The 20,119-nt window shown below is 40.0% G+C and overlaps 1 protein-coding gene across 6 annotated transcripts in view; it reads right to left on the bottom strand.

Moving 5' to 3' along the window:
• The window catches only part of CNTNAP4 (contactin associated protein family member 4), a 258,259-nt gene that overhangs the window by 194,760 nt on the left and 43,380 nt on the right, over window positions 1–20,119 (bottom strand). For all 6 annotated transcript variants that reach the window (XM_028095590.2, XM_028095603.2, XM_028095618.2 and 3 more), the window contains exon 2: window positions 14,130–14,240. In XM_028095590.2, coding sequence (XP_027951391.1) covers window positions 14,130–14,240 — 111 coding nt within the window. The remainder of the gene's footprint in view (window positions 1–14,129; window positions 14,241–20,119) is intronic.

Below are 20,119 nucleotides of genomic sequence, written 5' to 3'. Positions count from 1 at the left end.
CCCAAGGTGTGCAGTGACCCCCTTTCCTTAAGCGTTGGATGGTATGTGCCTCTCTGAGCTGGGAGAGGAGCTGAAGGACGGGGGAGGGGGGGCAGGTCCTATCCATTTCTGCTCCCCAAATCATGCCCCACACAGAAATATCTCTGAAGGAATTATTATTGTCATTAAAAATGTCTTTATGTCTTCCTTCATTATAGGAATTTATGGGCTCACCTTTCCTAACATTAACCAGTGTGCTTTAACGCAGAAACTACTACCCACTTGTTTGCACAATACAGTGAAAAGAACTCCCTACCCCCCACATCCCAGTGGCCATAGTTTGGTAAGACTGTAACACTGAGACCTGCTCCTGTCTGCCAACCATCTTCCGTGAATGAAGTCCCTCCTGTCTATCCACTGCCACCTCAATCCAGCCCCACTGCATTCTCCAGTCTGCAAGATGGCAACCAAATGACCCCAAACAGGAGGAAAAAATGTTTTCTCCAACAGTATGGGTCACTAAGGCGAACCAGACTGAAGGACTGATGACTGGTTTTGCTCTTATAAAGGCAAAAGCAGGATTAAAACTTAGAAATCAAAGTAGTTCTTATATGGAAGAAAGCAGGAGTCGGCTAGCATTTTCTCAGAATAGTTACTCTTCCACATTTAGAGCCACTAAAAAAATATAGGTTTTGACAGTGTCTTTTGATAGAGGAATTCTGCAAACAGCTTATTCTACTTTGCTCACCATCATATCAATAATGAGATGGTTTTTTGGTTTTTTGTTTTGTTTTGGTTTGGTTCTTTTGCTATAAGGAGTGCAGCTTGGACGCATATGTAGTTCTGTTCTTTTTCACGACAGAAAAAATTCATAACATTCAGATTAGAAACACTAGTTTATTTCCTTGTTAAAATGTGTAACTCTCTTTTGATATTCCCTAGTTGAGACATTATTCTCATTTCTTTTGGCTCCTTGAGCATACTTAAGAGAGTTGATTTGTCTACTAGATCCAATATCTCTGCTTTTCTATCTAGTGCTTTCCTTATTTAGATGCTTGTATGAAATCACCACATTCAAATATTCACATATCCCAGCTTGTGTGTTTTATTCTTTGCACTAAAATCATGGTCACTCCTTATGTTTATGAAATTGTTCAAATTTCTATTTCTTACTTTTTTATTCTATTTATACTATTATGCATCAATGAGCTCTTTATATGTGTTTGTGCTAATCATAGAATTAATACCATGTAGTACTTATTAGGTTTATTTAGATTAAATAATTAAGTCTGTAGAACAAATATAAGAACACACAAATTAAGCAAAGATGGATTAGTTAAGGGAAACTATACTCTGTCAGTAAATGGTAGACAATTCATAGATTATCTTACTATTTAACCTGAAAAAAGTTTATGAATATTTTTTTCCTCTTTCCTTAAAACTACCAAATTATCTGCCCAACCACTGCAGAGTATTAGCTGGACTTTAGAAAGCACATTCAGAAACATCCATTTGTGCAATAAAGGTGGGGTTGAAAAACTTTAAACAGGCAAAAACAAGGTCACAACTGCAATTGAAAATTTATTTTTATTGAGGAAAGCCTCAAAATTGCATGAGCAGTTATGGGTCTATTAAAATAACCTTGGTTAGAAATCCAAAACTGCACTAGGGTAGTAGCAATGGAAACTAAAAAAAAATAGAATAGAATAGACAGATTGCAAACCATGCATCCACACACACACAGAACTTATCATCTTCAGGAGGAGGGATCAAGAGAGAAATAAAAGGTGATTCTAAGAATGTTAAGCCATGGTGATTAAGATAACCACCAGGAACCAGAAAAGAAAAATATTACAGGGGCGCCTGGGTGGCTCAGATGGTTAAGTGTCTGCCTTCGGCTCAGGTCATGATCCCAGGGTCCTGGGATCGAGCCCCACATCGGACTCCTGGCTCAGCAGGGAGCCTGCTGCTCCCTCTCCTTCTGCCTCTCTCCCTGCTCATGCTTTCTCTTCTCTTTCTCTGTATCTCTGTGTCTCAAATGAACAAATAAAATCCTTTAATAAAAAAAAGAAAAATAATTACAAGCAGAAGCTGGTTTGAAGGTGATATATTTAACTTAAGATATGTTGAGCTTTTCTGTAAAGACAAGACATCTCGTAGGCAGCTGGAAAATTCCAGCAGGCAGTTGAAAATATAAGAAGGGAGATTGTTAGACATGTTCCTCCTCCAGCACAAATGTGGGAATTGTCTGCACAGGCCTCCTCCTGAGGCCCTGACAGTGGACCAGCTTGTTCTAGGAGGGCATGCACAATGCCAAGGTCAAGGAAGAAGCTTTGCAAAAACCCACATAAACATTCTCATTTTTATACAGTCAGATGTTTTTATATTGTCTATTAAATCAGTTATAGTTTATATGGCCAATTATATAGTCCATCTTACGTGTGTCCCTTTTATATTCTATTGTTAATATTCATTACATGTCAACTTTTTTTAAAAAGGTAAAAAAGATAAGAGAAAAATAACAATCCTTAAATCACTTAAATAGGATTTGGGGCTAGCTTTCTACTTAAATTATTAGACCTTTAAGGACCTGACAATTCCCAGTGAGGGAGAAAATCTTTGATATAAAGTCCTATTTGAGAAGAAACATAGAGAAAGCCTTACATAATCATGTAATTTTTTCCACATCTTTTCTCATGGAATTACATCTGCAGGGCAGTCTTCAAAGGGGTTACATTTAAAAATCAAATGAGATAATTTATAGGAGCAGGTTTTAAATTACAGATCATTAGACAGACGATGATAATGATAGCTAGACACAGAATATATGAAGTGATGTCAGCAACATGGCAGAATAGGAAGTCTCCTGCTCATATGCCCCCCGAGCAACAATAGTTTGGCAGCCGTCCATGGACAAAAATGCCTTCATGGGAGCCCTGGGACCCAGCCACAGGCCAGGAGCAATTCTGCCCTCCCAGGGTCGCACCAGGAGACACACCCAACTGCACCCGTGGAGGCAGGCCCTCCAATTTCCATCCGGAAGAAGATCCTGAAACAGCTCTGTAACTGGGCTCTGACCCTCCCAGCTGCTCCTGGAGCAGTTCCGCCAATGTGGGGACTGGGCCGGCCCCTCACTGCCAGATCAGGAAGCAGTCCTGCCGGTCCTCCAGGAGCCTGCCCCCAGAGGTCAGCCCTCAAACCTCGGTCTGACTGTGGATCTTGAAGGGGTCCTGCAGCCCATTCTAAACCCTGTCAGCTGCAGTCCGGAAGCAGTCCTGCCCACTCAGGCACACGGAGGGAGCACACCCACTCCCGCCTCCAGAGGTAGGCGTGCCTACTTTGATCCTAGTGGACCCCGAAGTGGCCCCACGATTTGGCTCCAGCCCCTTTTAGCCACAGTCCTTGAGTAGCCCTGCCCACCCAGAAGTCGGGCAGGAGACATGTTCTTCCATGCCCTTGAAAGATGGCCTGCAGACCTTGGTCCAAGCTGTGGACCATTTGAATCAGTTCCAGGCCCTCTCAGACACAGTCTGGGACTAATCCTGCCTTCCCAGGGACCTGTCCCGTGATGCTCCTTCAAATGCAAACTACAAGGCAAGGTTATACAGATCACAAAATATCAGATAGACATGATACCACCAAAGGACACTAATAAACTTCCAGCAACTCACCCCAAAGAAATGAAGATCTACAAACTGCCTAACAAAGAATTCAAAATAATCATCAGAAAGCAGCTCAATGAGATACAAGACAACACGGACAACGAAACAAAATCAGAAAAACAGTGTATGAATAAAATGAGAAGTTTAACACTTCTGAGCAGCCTTATTGAGATGCATCTCAGAACTTTCCACCCTAAGGACATTTTATGCATCCCTTTTTTGTCCTCTATTGCTCAAGATTAGCCTCACAGGCAGGTACTACTCCCCATACTCCACTATCAGAGTTATAATGCCCCGTGGATCCTCTGGGAACATCAAGGTTACCATGGGCAGGAAGTTTCAGGTAAGTGGTACAATCCCAGAGGAGGCCCTTTTACACCTGTTGGAAGCTGGACTCGCTCCTTACCTCACTGGCTGGAGAAAGAGGTGTGGCTGAGAGGATCTAAGTGTCACCCAAGACGTGTCCAACAGATTACGGCACATTTCTAATTACCACAGTCTCTAATAAAAGTGGATACAATCAAGATAAAAAGCTTTTGCACAGCAAAAGAAACAGTCAGCAACCAAAAGACAACCGACAGAATGGGAGAAAATATTTGCAAATGACATATCAGATAAAGGGCTAGTATCCAAAATCTATAAAGAACTTATCAAAGTCAACACCCAAAGAACAAATGATCCAATCAAGAAATGGGCAGAAGACATGAACAGACATTTTTCCAAAGAAGACATCCAAACGGCCAACAGACACATGAAAAAGTACTCAACATCACTCAGCATCAGGGAAAGCCAAATCGAAACCTCAATGAGATACCACCTCACACCCGTCAGAATGGCTAAAATTAACAAGTCAGGGAACGACAGATGTTCGTGGGGATGCGGAGAAAGGGGAACCCTCCTACACTGTTGGTGGGAATGCAAGCTGGTGCAACCACTCTGGAAAACAGTATGGAGGTTCTTCAAAAAGTTGAAAATAGAGCTACCCTACGATCCAGCAATTGCACTACTGGGTATTTACCCCAAAGATAGAAATGTAGGGATCCAAAGGGGTACATGCACCCCGATATTTATAGCAGCAATGTCCACAATAGCCAAACTATGGAAAGAGCCAAGATGTCCATCAACAGATGAATGGATAAAGAAGATGTGGTATACACACACACACACACACACACACACACACACACACACACACAATGGGATATTATGCAGCCATCAAAAAGAATGAAATCTTGCCATTTGCAATGATGTGGATGGAACTGGAGGGTATTATGCTGAGCGAAATAAGTCAATCAGAGAAAGACATGTATCATATGACCTCACTGATATGAAGAATTCTTAATCTCAGGAAACAAAGTGAGGGTTGCTGGAGTGGTGGGGGGTGGGAGGGATGGGGTGGCTGGGTGATAGACATTGGGGAGGGTATGTGCTATGGTGAGCGCTGTGAAGTGTGCAAGACTGTTGAATCATAGATCTGTACCTCTGAAACGAATAATACATCATATGTTAAAAAAGAAGAAGAAAAAGATAGCAGGAGGGGAAGAATGAAGGGGGGGAAATCGGAGGGGGAGAAGAACCATGCGAGACTATGGACTCTGAAAAGCAAACTGAGGGTTCTAAAGGGGAGGGGGGTGGGAAGATGGGTTAGCCTGGTGATGGGTATTAAAGAGGGCACGTTCTGCATGGAGCACTGGGTGTTGTATGCAAACAATGAATCATGGAACACTACATCAAAAACTAATGATGTAATGTATGGTGATTAACATAATAAAAAAAAAGTGGATACAAAAAAAAAAAAAAAAAAGATGGTTTTCTACTGCTGGCTATCCTCACACTTCTGTGCAATCCCCTCCTGGGGAAGATGCTCGGGAGTCTTATGTACAGTATCAGAATAGAAGGCTCCAGGCCCCTGCTTTCACTGTTTCTTTGGTGATGCAACCCACCCTGCTTGCAGAGTATGTGTGCCTTCCAGCCAAGAGCGTCATTCTCATTCTGAGGCTCAGTCCCAGTCCCTCCACACATATATGCTAACGTTTTGTTTGGAGTATTTTGCATTTATATTCATGAGAGAGAGTGGCTTTTAATTTTCCTTTCTTGTTTGTCCTTGACAGGGGTTTGGTATCAAGGTTATGCTGGCCTCACAGAATGAGTTGGGAAGTATTTTGACTTTTTTTCTGTCCTCTGGAAGAGAATGTAGAAGATTAGAGTTTTATCTTCCTTAAAAGTATCTGGAAAAATTCACGTATGAAGGCATTTTTGCCTGCAGTTTTCTCTGTTGGAGCATGTGAATTATGGATTCACTATCTTTAACAGACAGAGGGATATTTAAATTGTCCATTTTATTTCTTGGGCACAACTTTTTAGGTTGTGTTTTTCAAATAATTTTTTCAGTTCATTTAAATTTTCACCATGATTAGCAGAAAGTTTGTTGGAATATCCTGTTATATTTTTGTCTTATTGATTGTATTGCATGTTTTCTATTTCATTAATTAATGCACTTTTCTTTTTTCCTTTCCCTTTTCCTTACTTTTGGTTTAATTTGTCATTTTTTAAGAGTTTCCTCGGGAAACTGAAGAAGTAGGCAATGGATGGATCATTAATATTTAGCCTGCCTTCTTTTGTAATATGTGCAAGTAAGGCTATCAGTTTGGACTAAGCTGCATCTCAATTTTGACCTACCGTATTTGGTTATCACTGCATTAAAATATGGCCTAATTTCCATTGAGATTTCTTTTTAGAAGGTACACTAATTAAATTCCACACCTTTCTAGGTTTTTACCTTTTCCTTAATTATTGATTTCTAGCTTAATTCAACTATACCCAAGGGACTTATTCTATAGGATTTAAATCCTTTGAGATTTGTTCAAAAACAATTTTTATGGCCCAGAATAAGTTTAAGTAAATACTTAAAGGTACGTTGGATAAGAATGCGGATTCTGTAGTTGTTGGGGGCAGGGTTTTATACAACCTACCCATTATATAAATATAAATTACACATTTACATATTTTGTCAAATTTGTTAACTTTGCTGTTAAAATCTTCTGTACTTTCATTGTTTTTTGCCTACTTCTTTAATGAGATACAGAGAAGCAGTTAAAACCCACTCACTCTGGTTGTGTTTCAATTTGGATTGTCTGTTTCTCCTATTGTTTCTGTCCATTTTTCTTTATATATTTGGAACCTCTGTTATTTGGTGCAGAAACTGTCAGGCTCACTATATACTATTTCCTTTCTCTCCAGGATCTTTGCCCCTTGAAGGCCTGGCTATCTTGAGTTTTTATCAGATAGCTTCAAGCAGTTAACACTTTCTGGTTGGTTTATTATAGAAATGCAGCAGTTACAGACCAAATGTGTCTCCCCAAAATTCATAGCTGAAGTCCTAACCCCCAATGTGATGGTACTTGGTGCCTTTTAGAAGTATTTAGGTTTGGATTAGGTCTTCAGAGTGGGCCCCTCATGATGGGATTAGTGCCCTTTTAAGAAGAGAAAGACAGAGAGATGCGCTCTCCACACAAACACATCAAGGAAAGGCTGCATGAGCACACAGCAAGAAGGTGGCTGTCTGCTAGCCAAAGCAGGCTCTCACCAGAAACGGAATCTGCCACCATCTTGATCTCAGACTTCCCAACCACCAGAACTGCAAGAAATAAATGTCTATCATTTAAGACCTCTACGGTATTTTGTTACTGCAGCCCAAGTTGCCTAAGACATGAACTTTCCTAAACTGATTATACAATGAGCCACCCTGCTAGACTTAGTTCCTTTACCATGAGGTAGGACAACATCTTAGGTACAATTTGATCATCCAGAATTTCCTGGGGGTCAGGCTGTGTGTGGGACTTGACTTGTAATTGTTGGTTTCTTTGCCTTCCTCACTCTGCTTTCTCTCCCACCTCCCTGTTTTCTCCTGGTAGGTATCCCCTAATAAACCACTGGCACCTTATCATTGGCCAGGGTGTGCTTCTGGGAGAATCCACCTAACACAACACGTGATTACTTAACTCATGGTTTTCTCTGACCCCAAGAAATGAAGATCTACAAACTGCCTAAGGTTCATGTGAAATTTTCCTACCCCGCACTCTGAAAAGTATTAGATATACACAAAGAAAGGTATGTTATGTATTAATGATAGTTTTAAATTTTATGAATGTATTTTAATTGACCAAATTTGAGCCATTATATCAATTTCAGTAGGGATCATATCTGTAACTTGAATTCCTAGATTTTATGGCAGGTTAAGACATTTCCTAAGCCAGGAGCATGCTGTGTCTTTTCATTCGAGAGGACAGAGAAGAACAATCTGCCTTGACGTACCCTACTTACTTTCTTATTGAAGGGCCTTCAATTTTACTCACTCAACATGCTTTGAAAAAAATCTCCATTATTAGAGTGAGTTGGAAAGAAAAGATATCACCTATAGAGTAGTACAAATAAAGAGAGTGTATTGTCAGGGTTTAGAGATCCTTGAATTCAACCCCATACTTCTATAGGAAAGGAGAAAAAGAGGTAATTTCATTTCCCTAAGGCGACTCACAGCTTAGTATTATGATCTAGTTTCTGTGTTGCCAAAACCAGATTTTTTATCACTATAAATTGCTTAGGATTGGCTACTTGGCACATTCACTCAGATTACATTATCAGATTGATTTAGAGCTGAAGGAAGTGTGCTACAGGGAAGACAAAGACGATGAAGAGAAGATAGAGGCAAGAACGGGACTCTGGCAGGAGAAATGAGAAGAGAATGGAACATACCCTTACGGAAGGAGCCCCGAGGGGAGGGCGACACCCGAAGTAAAGAGAGAGCCAAGCGGCCAGGTGGGCAGCCACCTCTAGTGTGAAGTCAAGTGACTCAAAGAAGAGTGGAAGTGATTCTATACGAATCACAGAAATGGCAGCAAACTCCCCTCTGTTTTAATGAGCACAAGATATACATATATGGAGAAATAAGATATAAATCTTCACTCATTTTTATTCCACCTTCTCAAGGCCAGCATACAAAATATAATCTATAAGCACAGATGACACACCATGGACCATAAAATTGATGTAGGACTTCATTTTCCAAAACTTTATCAAAATGTTAATCTCTTTGGAAGTTCTTTTTTAACTTCATAAACCAATTTCCAATTCCTAAAAAAAGTAAAATATTTTAAGTAAAATCATCAGATCACCCTAGTTCACAGGCTTTGACTAAGGATATAGGAGAACGTTTTATCTTTACTTCAAGCTAATAATGAACATATGAAATATAACTATAATTCCTGTTTTGCTTTAAAATTAATCAGGAAGAAATCCACTCTTCCTACCAGAGTTATATGGAAGCCCAAATTTCCCTTTGTAATGTATGCATTTGGTCCTGTGAGGTTTGCTAAACTGCAGTTAATGAGCAGGACACACTTTGAAACTGTTTAACATTCTCTTGGAACTGTGCTTTTCTTGTGGTCAAACCAGAGCCAAGATCATTTTCAATAGAGCCAATACCATTTCAGCATCATCCCTATTCTTCCAATAGAAAATGAGGAAATTAAAGGGGTGTCTGGGTGGCACAGTTGGTTAAGCATCCGACTTTTGGTTTCGGCTCAGGTTGTAATCTCAGGGTCGTGGGATGGAGCCCCACTTGGAACCCTCATCAGGCTCTGCCCTCAGCCCCGAGTCTGCTTAGGATGCTCTCACCCTCTCCCTCTGCCCCTTTCCCCTGCACATGCATGCACATGCTTTCTCAAATAAATAAATAAATCTTAAAATTAAAAGGAAAGAAAATTAGGAAATTCGTGCACAGTGGTTATTTTTTTTTCCATCCTTAAATGAGTTAAGAGGTAGCAGTGATTTAAACCCAAGAAGGGTGACTTGGTCTCAGATATGTCTAACACTGAAGTGTCTGCTTTTCATCTAAAATTTTATGATCCACTGGAGAGAGAGAGTATGAGCGTAGGTTAGCTAAGGTTCAAGTGTGTGGGGAATGCTTGTGTTCTGTGACTACAGGGGTAACTCTCAGGGATCTGACTATTCAGGGATTTATTTGGGTTTAAATGCTCTCATCTCACTGTTAAGAACTGTATATCTCCTAATCCCGGAGATAAATTAGGGCAGGAGACAGAAGAATCAGGCAGAGCTGCATGCACAGCCCGAATCAGCATGGAGGTGTATGCCCCTTGCAATTTTGATAATTATTCAGGTGCCAAGGGCTTACTCGGGCAAATCAGATTCTGGGTGTAATGGGGAATCAGGTGATATAGAAGCAAATAAACTGCTGGCATCTTTTGTTCTCTAACACATACAAGAAAAGGCCATCCCTAATGTACCCAATCCGTGTTCTTCTCAGTCAGGAAGTTTGCCCACCCCATTTCTGGTCCTGGGGACATCTCAGGACACTCCTGACCCACACCAACGAGGGTGCCAACGAGGCTCCCCTTTGCTTAGGCTTGAGTTTTTCCAGTGCTGTGCAAAATTCATCTCTTACTCTTTTCCTCATAAAGTATTGGTTATTAAGTGCATTAATGTTATCATTTTTAAAATGTGATAATTATAAAAGATTTTATGCAATATGTTTAACCGCAGGAAACATTCACCTCATCTGTCCTCTTCAGCACTGACACGCATCATGCATACCTTGGGGATTTAGCTTTTGGGTTTTAATTTAGGCATAATAGTTGTATGTGAACAAGTACAATGATTTAGGGCAGTAAAAATCACCAAATAACTCTGTATAGAATATCATAATTATTCTCATTAAAAGTACATCCAAAAATGGGAGTTCTCTCTGTCAATTAACCAAATATGCTAATTTCTCTACAGATAGATGGTTCATTTTAACAGCAAATTCTATAGGCATGGGGAAAACATTGCTCCACAAGCATTTAGAGTAGAAGGGTTTAGCGGCAGTTAAAAAAACTGACAGTGGGAAAATAGAGACAAACATTCAACTTTCTAGCAAAACAGGATGTATTTTGATCTTACAGAATAGATGAGAGAAAACTTGCAGTATTTTTCAGTTATGGAAGCAATCTGCTATATAAATAAATACATGTACATATATATGTTTGCACTCATACATATAAGTATTTTATTTTTGCTCTGCATAATAACTTTATTTACTGCTTTATTATTTTACAGGTAGACACAAGTATATCAGTTTGCAATAAACCATTTCCTAGGTTTCCTGAGTACATGAAAATAAAAACTGTCATTTGGATTACATTGCAGCATAAAGAACAGTTCTACTTATGTGGCTTCCTTATATTCTGTCCTAAGTACACACTTGGACTATCAAATGGTGCACTAGAGCCTGTTTGAAGTTGACATTGACAACAGTAACATTAGTTGCCCATCATAATTCAAAGGACACTGAAACTGCAACAATATGTATTATATAAGGGCAGAGAGAGGCTGAATTCCATTACGTAGCCAGTATTAACAGTGCTGAGTTTTTGTTTGTCTGTGTGGTTTACCATTGCATCTGGATTACACTTCTCTGAGCTATGATATCTTTCAGGTTCAAATGGAGAGGCATCTTCCCAGTACAAACAAGTATGGAAAAGAAGTCATTTACTCGATGGCACTTGTATGAGTTTCCCAGGGCTGCTATCACTGAATATCACTAACTGGGCAGCTTAAAACAACAGAACTTATTCTCTCACAGTTTTGGAGGCTGGAAGTCCAAAACCACGGTGTCGGCAGGTCCATGCTCCTCCCTCTGGAGTTTTAGAGAAGACTCTTTCCCTGACTTCTCCTAGCCTCTGGTAGTTGATAGCAATACAAACATTTCTTGGTTTGTAGCCATAGCATTCCAATTTCTGCTTCCATTTCTACACCTTCCATTTCCACATGGCCTTCTTCTCTTGGTCTCTTCTGTCTCGGTGTGTCTCCAAATCTCATTCTCTTTAGAAGGCCTGATGTGGAGCTCACCGGCCCTAAGCCACTATGACCTAATCCCATATGACCTTAACTTGATCATACCGCAGAGACCGTATGTCCAAATAGAGTCACATTCATAGGTATCAGGGTGAGAACTTGAATACATCCTTTCGGGGGACACACACAACTCAACCCACAACAGCACTCCAGTGGTAAAATTAAATTAATATACCTTCAAAAAATTTTCATTTTTCTTCCTCCCTCCTGGTAGACTCATCACATTCAATATCTTTTCCTGGTCTCCTTCTCCCACCACGGGAATAACGAGGCCTCCTTATTTTCACAGTTAACCATGGCATTTACCTCACAGATGGAGAACAGCAGCTGGATGAGCTTGATTCTTTGTTTCCTGTTTGTCTGTTCTTTGGCTCTAAGTTTTCTAGATTCCACAGGGAAGAGGTCACTCTATCTGTGTTTCTGGGATGCTGTGACCTTTATTTGTTGATTTCGTTTATTTATACATGACCTCCTGACTTGACTAAACACCCTTCCACAGCCTGATCTAAACATACAACAAGGAGGGAAACCTGGGTGCCTCAGTCAGTTAACAAATTGCCTTTGGCTTGGGTCATGATCACAGGGTCCTGGGATCGAGTCCCACATCAGGCTCCCTGATGAGCAGGGAGCCCGCTTGAGCAGGAAGTCCGCTTCTCCCTCTCCCTGTCTCCCACTCATGCTCTCTCTTGCTCTCTAATAAATAAATAAAACCTTTAAAAATAAATAAATAAACTACAAGAAATGTTGACAGTAGAAATAATATATAGCCTTTAATAAATCACTCAAAATCTGACATTCCTTTGTAAACACTTGATGTAATTAAGAGGAAAGAAAAAAGAAAAAATGTAATCAAGTAGGTTGACAACCAGCAAAAGATAATTAAAATGATCCTGTTTTGTTTCTCCATTTCATTAACATGCAAATGAGATTCATGAAGTTTGATATTGTGGTTCACCAAGAGCCACAGAAACGAATTAAGAATGAAAATGAGTCTCACTGATGGAGACTTGTGATGAGTCTATAAATTAATGTAAAATATGATTCGATCCAATTAATAACATATATATTTTGTGTGATTTATTGCATCTCAACAAATGAAATAAAGATACATAGTTAAATTAAATTTTGTATCCTTCCACGGGCCAAATCTTAGGAAAGCTCTTACTACTCAAATAGAGCCGTGGTAAATGTAAAACCCTGCCCTACTTTGAAAAGGAATGTAATAAGATGGAGACCTCACTGTAAGATCAGTGTTGTGATGTCAGCATTCCTGCTGGGAGAACCATGTAGACAAGAGCTGGACTGGTCTCCAGAGGGGTTAGGAGAGCTCACTTGCCTATGGTCAGTCAAGAATTCAGAACTGCAAATAGGGAGAGAGAGTCCAGTGTGACCATTAACCCTCACTACAAGGCAAATAAAAGTCAAACAAGCTGTGTCTACACAAATGTATTCAAGGCTCCTCAAATTCCCCATTTGATACAAGGATCTCCGTGCTTGCTCTCCCACTGATGCTTTCACACCCACAAACACACATAAGGGATTGTCTCAAATAAGAGGAGATATCATTTTAAAATAAACTTAAATTTTAGGTCATGCTAAAGTGTTAGATATTTATCATGTGTACCAGATGGCAAACTACAGACAGACACACACATGTATGATCTATTTGTTATGGCCAACGTTCATTGTGCTCAGGCATTACAACAGTACCGAGGATAACATCAAGGAGAAAAATGAAAAGAAGTGGCTGACATATGGCATGCTAGAAGGGGATAATAAATGAGCAAATCACGGTTTCAATAATATATGATGTCGGTGTCTATTTTTTCATGGTTGCTAAAAATGTCTTCTGTGTTAGGATTGCCAAGCCTCTTTCCATAGAATGTAAATGCAGATGGCTTTTGCCTTAGCGTATTATGGAAAGGGGCCACGATGATGCTGTCTCTAAGTGCACAGAGTTTTGAAATTCTCTCCTACTTCAATAGTAGGTTGCCTTTTAATTATCTGCACTTTCCTTTAAACATATTCAAGCAATCAAACACAACCTACCAAAGAGATTGTCAACAATATGAACTGAGTATTCCTAAAGGAGCACAAAACTTCTTAAGTTCCCCTTCCCTCCACAGAAGAGAAAATCATGTCACCTACATTGAGAATTAAACAAATTGAGGGATTCTTATTTTTAAATAACTACCATCTTTGAAAATTACTTCTTCTTGCAAGCTTCCTATTTAATTTGAAATAGTTAATTAAATTTTCATGGCTACTGTATACATAATGATTGTATATCGTTGTAGAAAGGTTTATTTTATAAGAGATATATAAAGCTAACCATACTGAAGGAATTCAGTTCCTTCGGTGATGAAATGATGATACAGGATTTTAAAATAGGATGTGACCCTTTGCCATTCCAGAACCAGTCCTACAGGTCTTATACTTCCCATGAGTTCCAGCCATTCGTTGATTGAGACATGTACTTCCTTTCACAATATATCACTTATGATGATTTTATTACAAAAGAATGGAAAATTAATGAGATTAATCATGAACCAATCAGAAGGAAAAAAGCAAACTTACCATCTCTTCGATTTAGCCTTGCAAATCTGGCACCATGACTGCTAGAAAGTTCAGAAGAACTGCTGAATGATGCCTGAGGCAAGGCAGACCCCAGAGGCTCATCACAATCATCTGCCGAAAGGGAAAAGCCACATTCAGGTTAGGACAGTGCTCACAGCTTTCTTGGAACCAACAGCTCAAATAAACAAACAAAAAATACCAGGATCTCTAACAATATGCCCACTGCTTAGATGCAATTTTCTATTAGAGGTCTAATAAGTTCACTAAGAAAAGAAAAAGAATTTAAAGAGAATATGAAAATAGGGAGGAAAAATCTCACAGAAATTATAAAATAATATAATATCTTGAGGTAGAAAAAAGGTTTCTCTAAGCAAGAAAAATATGTAATCAATATACTGAATTTATAAATAAATGTATATAAGGAAAGGTTTATATAAATTAAACTATATTAAATTTAAGAAATTATGGTTGCCAAAAGACACGTAAAGAGAAACATCACCTGTGGAAAGTATGTACAAAACAGCATATGATTAGTATTCTAAATTAAGGAAACTGAAATAAAATAAAGAAAAACGGGCACCTGGGTGGCTCAGTTGGTTGAGCGTCCAAGTCCTAGTTTCAGCTCAGGTCATGATCTCATGGGTCATGAGATCAAGCCCTGGGTCAGGCTCTACACTCAGCAGGGACTATGCTTGAAGATTCTTTCCCCCTGCCCCACCCCCAATTTGCACACACTCACTTTCTCCTCTAAAATAAATAAATATTTTTTAAAAAATAAAAGAAAATAAAAACTACCTTTATTTTTTTAAAGATTTTTTCTTTATTTTTTTATAGATACAGACACAGCGAGAGAGGGAACACAAGCAGGGGGAGTGGGAGAGGGAGAAGCAGGCTTCCCGCCGAGCAGGGAGCCCGATGTGGGGCTCGATCCCAGGACCCTCGGATCATGACCTGAGCCGAAGGCAGACACTTAACGACTGAGCCACCCAGGCACCCCTATTTTTTTTTAAGATTTTATTTATTTATTTGACAGAGAGAGACACAGCAAGAGAGGGAACACAAGCAGGGGGAGTGGGAGAAGGAGAAGCAGGATTCCCGCCGAGCAGGGAGCCTGATGCAGGGCTCAATCCCAGGACCCTGGGATCATGACCTGACCCGAAGGCAGACGTTTAACGACTGAGCCACCCAGGCGCCCCTAAAAACTACCTTTAAATCAGTTAGAAAACACACTTGGAAAAATAGCACAAGGGAAGACCAGAGAGCTCACAGAACAGAACCTATACAAACTGATGCTCTAACTCATCAGTAAAAAGAAGTGTAAATCAAGACTACAATTGGATACTATTTTACAGACAGTATATTCGCAATATTTTAGAATTCTTACAACACCAGATCACCCACAGAATGTAGGCCAAGAGAAGCTCCAACAAGGGGCTAGTGGGAGTGTAAATTTGAGCACCTAGTTTAAAAACCAATTTGTCATTAGCTTCTGCATTTTTCCATACCCCAACGTTCCTCAATTCCACTGATACATATGTCATCTTGGGCAGAGTATCCCTAGGATAAACCACTGGTCTCAAGGAGTTTGCCTTTCTAACCCAAAATGTGATACAAATACTAGTATTTTCTCTGTCCCATGAAAAGAGAAATGTTGGGAAACATAAACCTAGAGAAACTCCTGCATTTGTGCACCAGGAGACGTGCAGTTTCCATCAAAACTGCTCATAATAGGAAAGAATCGTTCAAAACTCAAACATCCAACGACCAAAGAACAGAGCAATAAATCGTAGTACTCTTCACAATGGAATAATATACAGCAGTACAAAGGAAATACACCAATGCACACCAAAGATAATGCTTGGATCTTAACACAAAATTTTTAGTGAAAAAAATTCAAACTATAAAAGACCATACAATTAATTCATATTTGATAGTTTTGAGTATCTTAAAAATAAGCAAAGCTGGAAGAGGAGCAAGATGGTGGAGGAGTAGGAGACCTAAATTTCATCTGGTCCCAGGAATTCAGCTGGATAGGGATCAAACCATTCTGAACACCTATGAACTCAACAGGAGATCGAAGAAAAGAATAGCAGCAACTCTCTGAACAGAAAAGCAATCACTTTCTGGAAGGTAGGGCATGCGGAGAAGTGAATCCGAGGGAGTATTTGGGAATATAGATGGCAGGGGAGGGGGCCTCCCTCAGCCGCTACTGGCAAGTGATAGAGCTGCAGAGCACAAAATCGTAACTTTTAGAATCTGCTCCACTGAGGGACTTTGCTCCAGTGGCTAAGCAGGGGGTGAAACCCTTGCTGGGACAGTGTGGTCTCAGGACCCTCAGGGTCACAGAAAGACGAGGGGTGCCTGAGTGCAGCAGAGCTCCCAGGTATAGGAGCAGGGAAGCTGGCTGCAGAGACGGAGCCAAGGCGTGGACTCTCAGCTCGGGGTTGTCATAAACCGTGATCCGCGGCACAGTCGGGCCACTGCTCCTCCAGCAGGGACCCAAGAAGCGGCAGATCCAGGGAGACTCCCCTTCCTCCCCCGGGAGGAGTGGCCCGGGAGCACACCACAGGGATCTGCTGGGTTTGGAGACTCCACACGGGGTCAGGTGCCATAAACAGAAACACTGGGTCACAGGCCAGGTGAGCACGGAGTGCAGCCGGACACCAGGGAGACGGGAGTGATTGCTTTTCTCTGGGGGCGCACTGAGGAGCGGGGCCCCGAGTTTTCGGCTCCTCCAGGTGGACACTGGGAGGCCACCATTTTCACTCTCGTCCTCCAAAGCTGTACGGAAAGCTTGCAGGGAACAAAAGCTCCCGAGAGCAAACCCGAGCAGATGACTTAGTGGGGACCTGCAAGGGCGGGGCAATTCCGCCAACGGCAAAGACATTTGGGAACCACGGCAACAGGCCCCTCCCCCAGAAGATCAGCAAGAACAGCCAGCCGAGACCAAGTTTACCGATCAATGAGAACAGCAGAACTCCAGCGCTAGGGGAATACTGCACATAGAATTCATGGCTTTTTTCCCATGATTCCTTAGACTTTCACAGTTAATTTTTTTAATTTTTTTTGAATTTTTCTTTTTCCCTTTTTCAACAAACATCTTATCAATCCTTTTTTAAAAAATCTTTTTTATTTTTCATATTTAGAGTCATATTATAATCCTCCATAGTAAGTAGTTAACCTTATTTTTGGTATATCTATATAGATAGAAAGATAGATACATATATACACACCCACACACGTAAATATATATATATACAAAAGTTATTTTCTCTTTAAAATTTTGGGAGACAGTTCCTTCTAACAGACCAAACTATACCCTAAATCTCTAGTGTATGGATTTGTTCTAGTATCCTGCCTGATCACATTCTCTCCCTTTTTTTTTTAATTCCTCTTCTTTCTTTTTTCAACCAACTCCTTCTCTTATCAATTCCTTTTATAAAATCTTTTATAATTATCATCTTTACAGTCATATTTCATCCCTTCGTCATATTTACGCTTATTTTTGTACACACAAAAGTAGTTCTTTCTTTAAAATTTTGGGAGGCACTTTCTTCTAATAGACCACAATACGCCCAATATCTAGTGTGTGGCACTGACTATACACTGGCCTGATCATATTTGATCATATTCTGGGGTTTTTTTTTTTAATCTTTTTCTTTTTTTTTTTTCTTTTTTCTGTATTTCCCTTTCTTTTCCCCCAATTTCAGGTCTCTTCTGATTGTTTAGTGTATATTTTTCTGGGGTTGTTGTCACCCTGTTAGCATTTTGTTCTCTCATTCATCTATTCTCCTCTGGACAAAATGACAAGATGGAAAAAATCACCTCAAAGAAAAGAACAAGAGGCAGTACTGACTGCTAGGGACCTAATCAATACCGACATTAATACGATGTCAGAACTAGAGTTCAGAATGATGATTTTGAAGATACTAGCTGGGCTTGAAAAAAGCATGGAAGATATTAGAGAAATCCTTCCTGGAGGAATAAAAGAACTAAAATCTAACCAAGTCGAAATCAAAAAGGCTATTAATGAGGTGCAATCAAAAATGGAGGCTCTAACTGCTAGGATAAATGAGGCAGAAGAGAGAATGAGTGATATAGAAGACCAAATGATGGAAAATAAAGAAGCTGAGAAAAAGAGAGAGAAACAACTATTGGATCATGAGGGCAGAATTCGAGAGATAAGTGATACGATAAGACGAAACACTATTAGAATAATTGGGATCCCAGAAGAAGAAGAAAGAGAGAGAGGGGCAGAAGGTATACTGGAGCAAACTATAGCGGAGAACTTCCCTAATGTGGGGAAGGAAACAGGCATCAAAATCCAGGAGGCACAGAGAACCCCCCTCAAAATCAATAAAAATAGGTCAACACCCGACATCTAATAGTAAAACTTACGAGTCTCAGAGACAAAGAGAAAATCCTGAGAGCACCTCGGGACAAGACATCGGTAACCTACAATGGTAGAAACATTAGACTGGCAACAGACCTGTCCCCAGAGACCTGGCAGGCCAGAAAGGACTAGCATAATATATTCAGAGCACTAAATGAAAAACACATGCAGCCAAGAATACTACATCCAGCTAGGCTATCATTGAAAATAGAAGGAGAGATAAAAAGCTTCCAAGACAAACAAAGATTAAAGGAATTTACAAACACAAAACCAGCCCTCCAAGAAATATTGAAAGGGGTCCTCTAAGCAAAGAGAGAGCCTAAAAGTAAAATAGACCAGAAAGGAACACAGACAATATACAGTAACAGTCACCTTACAGACAATACAGTGTCACTAAATTCATACCTTTCAATAGTTACCCTGAATGTAAATGGGCTAAATGCCCCAATCAAAAGACACAGGCTATCAGATTGCATAAAAAAAACAAGACCCATTGATATGCTGTCTGCAAGAGACTCATTTTAGACCCAAAGACACCCCAGATTGAAAGTGAGGAGGTGCAAAAACATATACCATGCTAATGGACACCAAAAGAAAGCTGGGGGGCAGTCCTTATATCAGACAAATTACACTTCAAACCAAAGACTATAATAAGAGACAAGGAAGGACACTATATCCTACTTAAAGGGTCTATCCAACAAGAAGATCTAACAATTGTAAATATCTATGCCCCTAACGTGGGAGCAGCCAATTATATAAGCCAATTAATAACAAAAGCAAAGAAACACATCGACAATAATACAATAATAGTAGGGGACCTTAACACCCCCCTCACTGAAATGGACAGATCATCTAAGCAAAAGATCAACAAGGAAATAAAGGCTTTAAATGACAAACTGGACCAGATGGACGTCACAGTTATATTCAGAACATTCCATCCCAAAGAAACAGAATACACATTCTTCTCTAGTGCCCATGGAACATTCTCCAGAACAGATCACATCCTAGGTCACAAATCAGGTCTCAACTGGTACCAAAAGACTGCGATCATTCCCTACATATTTTCAGACCACAGTGCTTTGAAACTAGAACTCAGTCACAAAAGGAAAGTCAAAAAGAACTCAAATACATGGAGGCTAAAGAGCATCCTACTAGAGAATGAATGGGTCAACCAGGAAATTAAAGAAGAATTAAAAAAATTCATGGAAACCAATGAAAATGAAAACACAACTGTTCAAAATCTTTGGGATACAGCAAAGGCACTCCTAAGAGGAAAGTATATAGCAACAAAAGCCTTTCTCAAGAAACAAGAAAGGTCTCAAATACACAACCTAACACTACACCTAAAGGAGCTGGAGAAAGAACAGCAAGTAAAGCCGAAACCCAGCAGGAGAAGAGAAAAAATAAAGATCAGAGCAGAAATCAATGAAATAGAAACCAAAAGAACAGTAGAACAGATCAACGAAACGAGGAGCTGGTTCGTTGAAAGAATTAACAAGATTGATAAACCTGGCCAGACTTACAAAAAAAGAAATGACCCAAATAAATAAAATCATGAATGAAAGAGCAGAGATCACAACCAACACCAAAGAAATAC

This window comes from Eumetopias jubatus, unplaced genomic scaffold (assembly GCF_037043125.1).
Source record: "Eumetopias jubatus isolate StellerSeaLion01/CBP00866 unplaced genomic scaffold, mEumJub1_p1.0 scaffold_10, whole genome shotgun sequence".
Lineage (NCBI taxonomy): Eukaryota > Metazoa > Chordata > Mammalia > Carnivora > Otariidae > Eumetopias > Eumetopias jubatus.
Note: the sequence above shows the minus strand (reverse complement) of the source record. Positions and strands in the feature narration are given on the sequence as shown.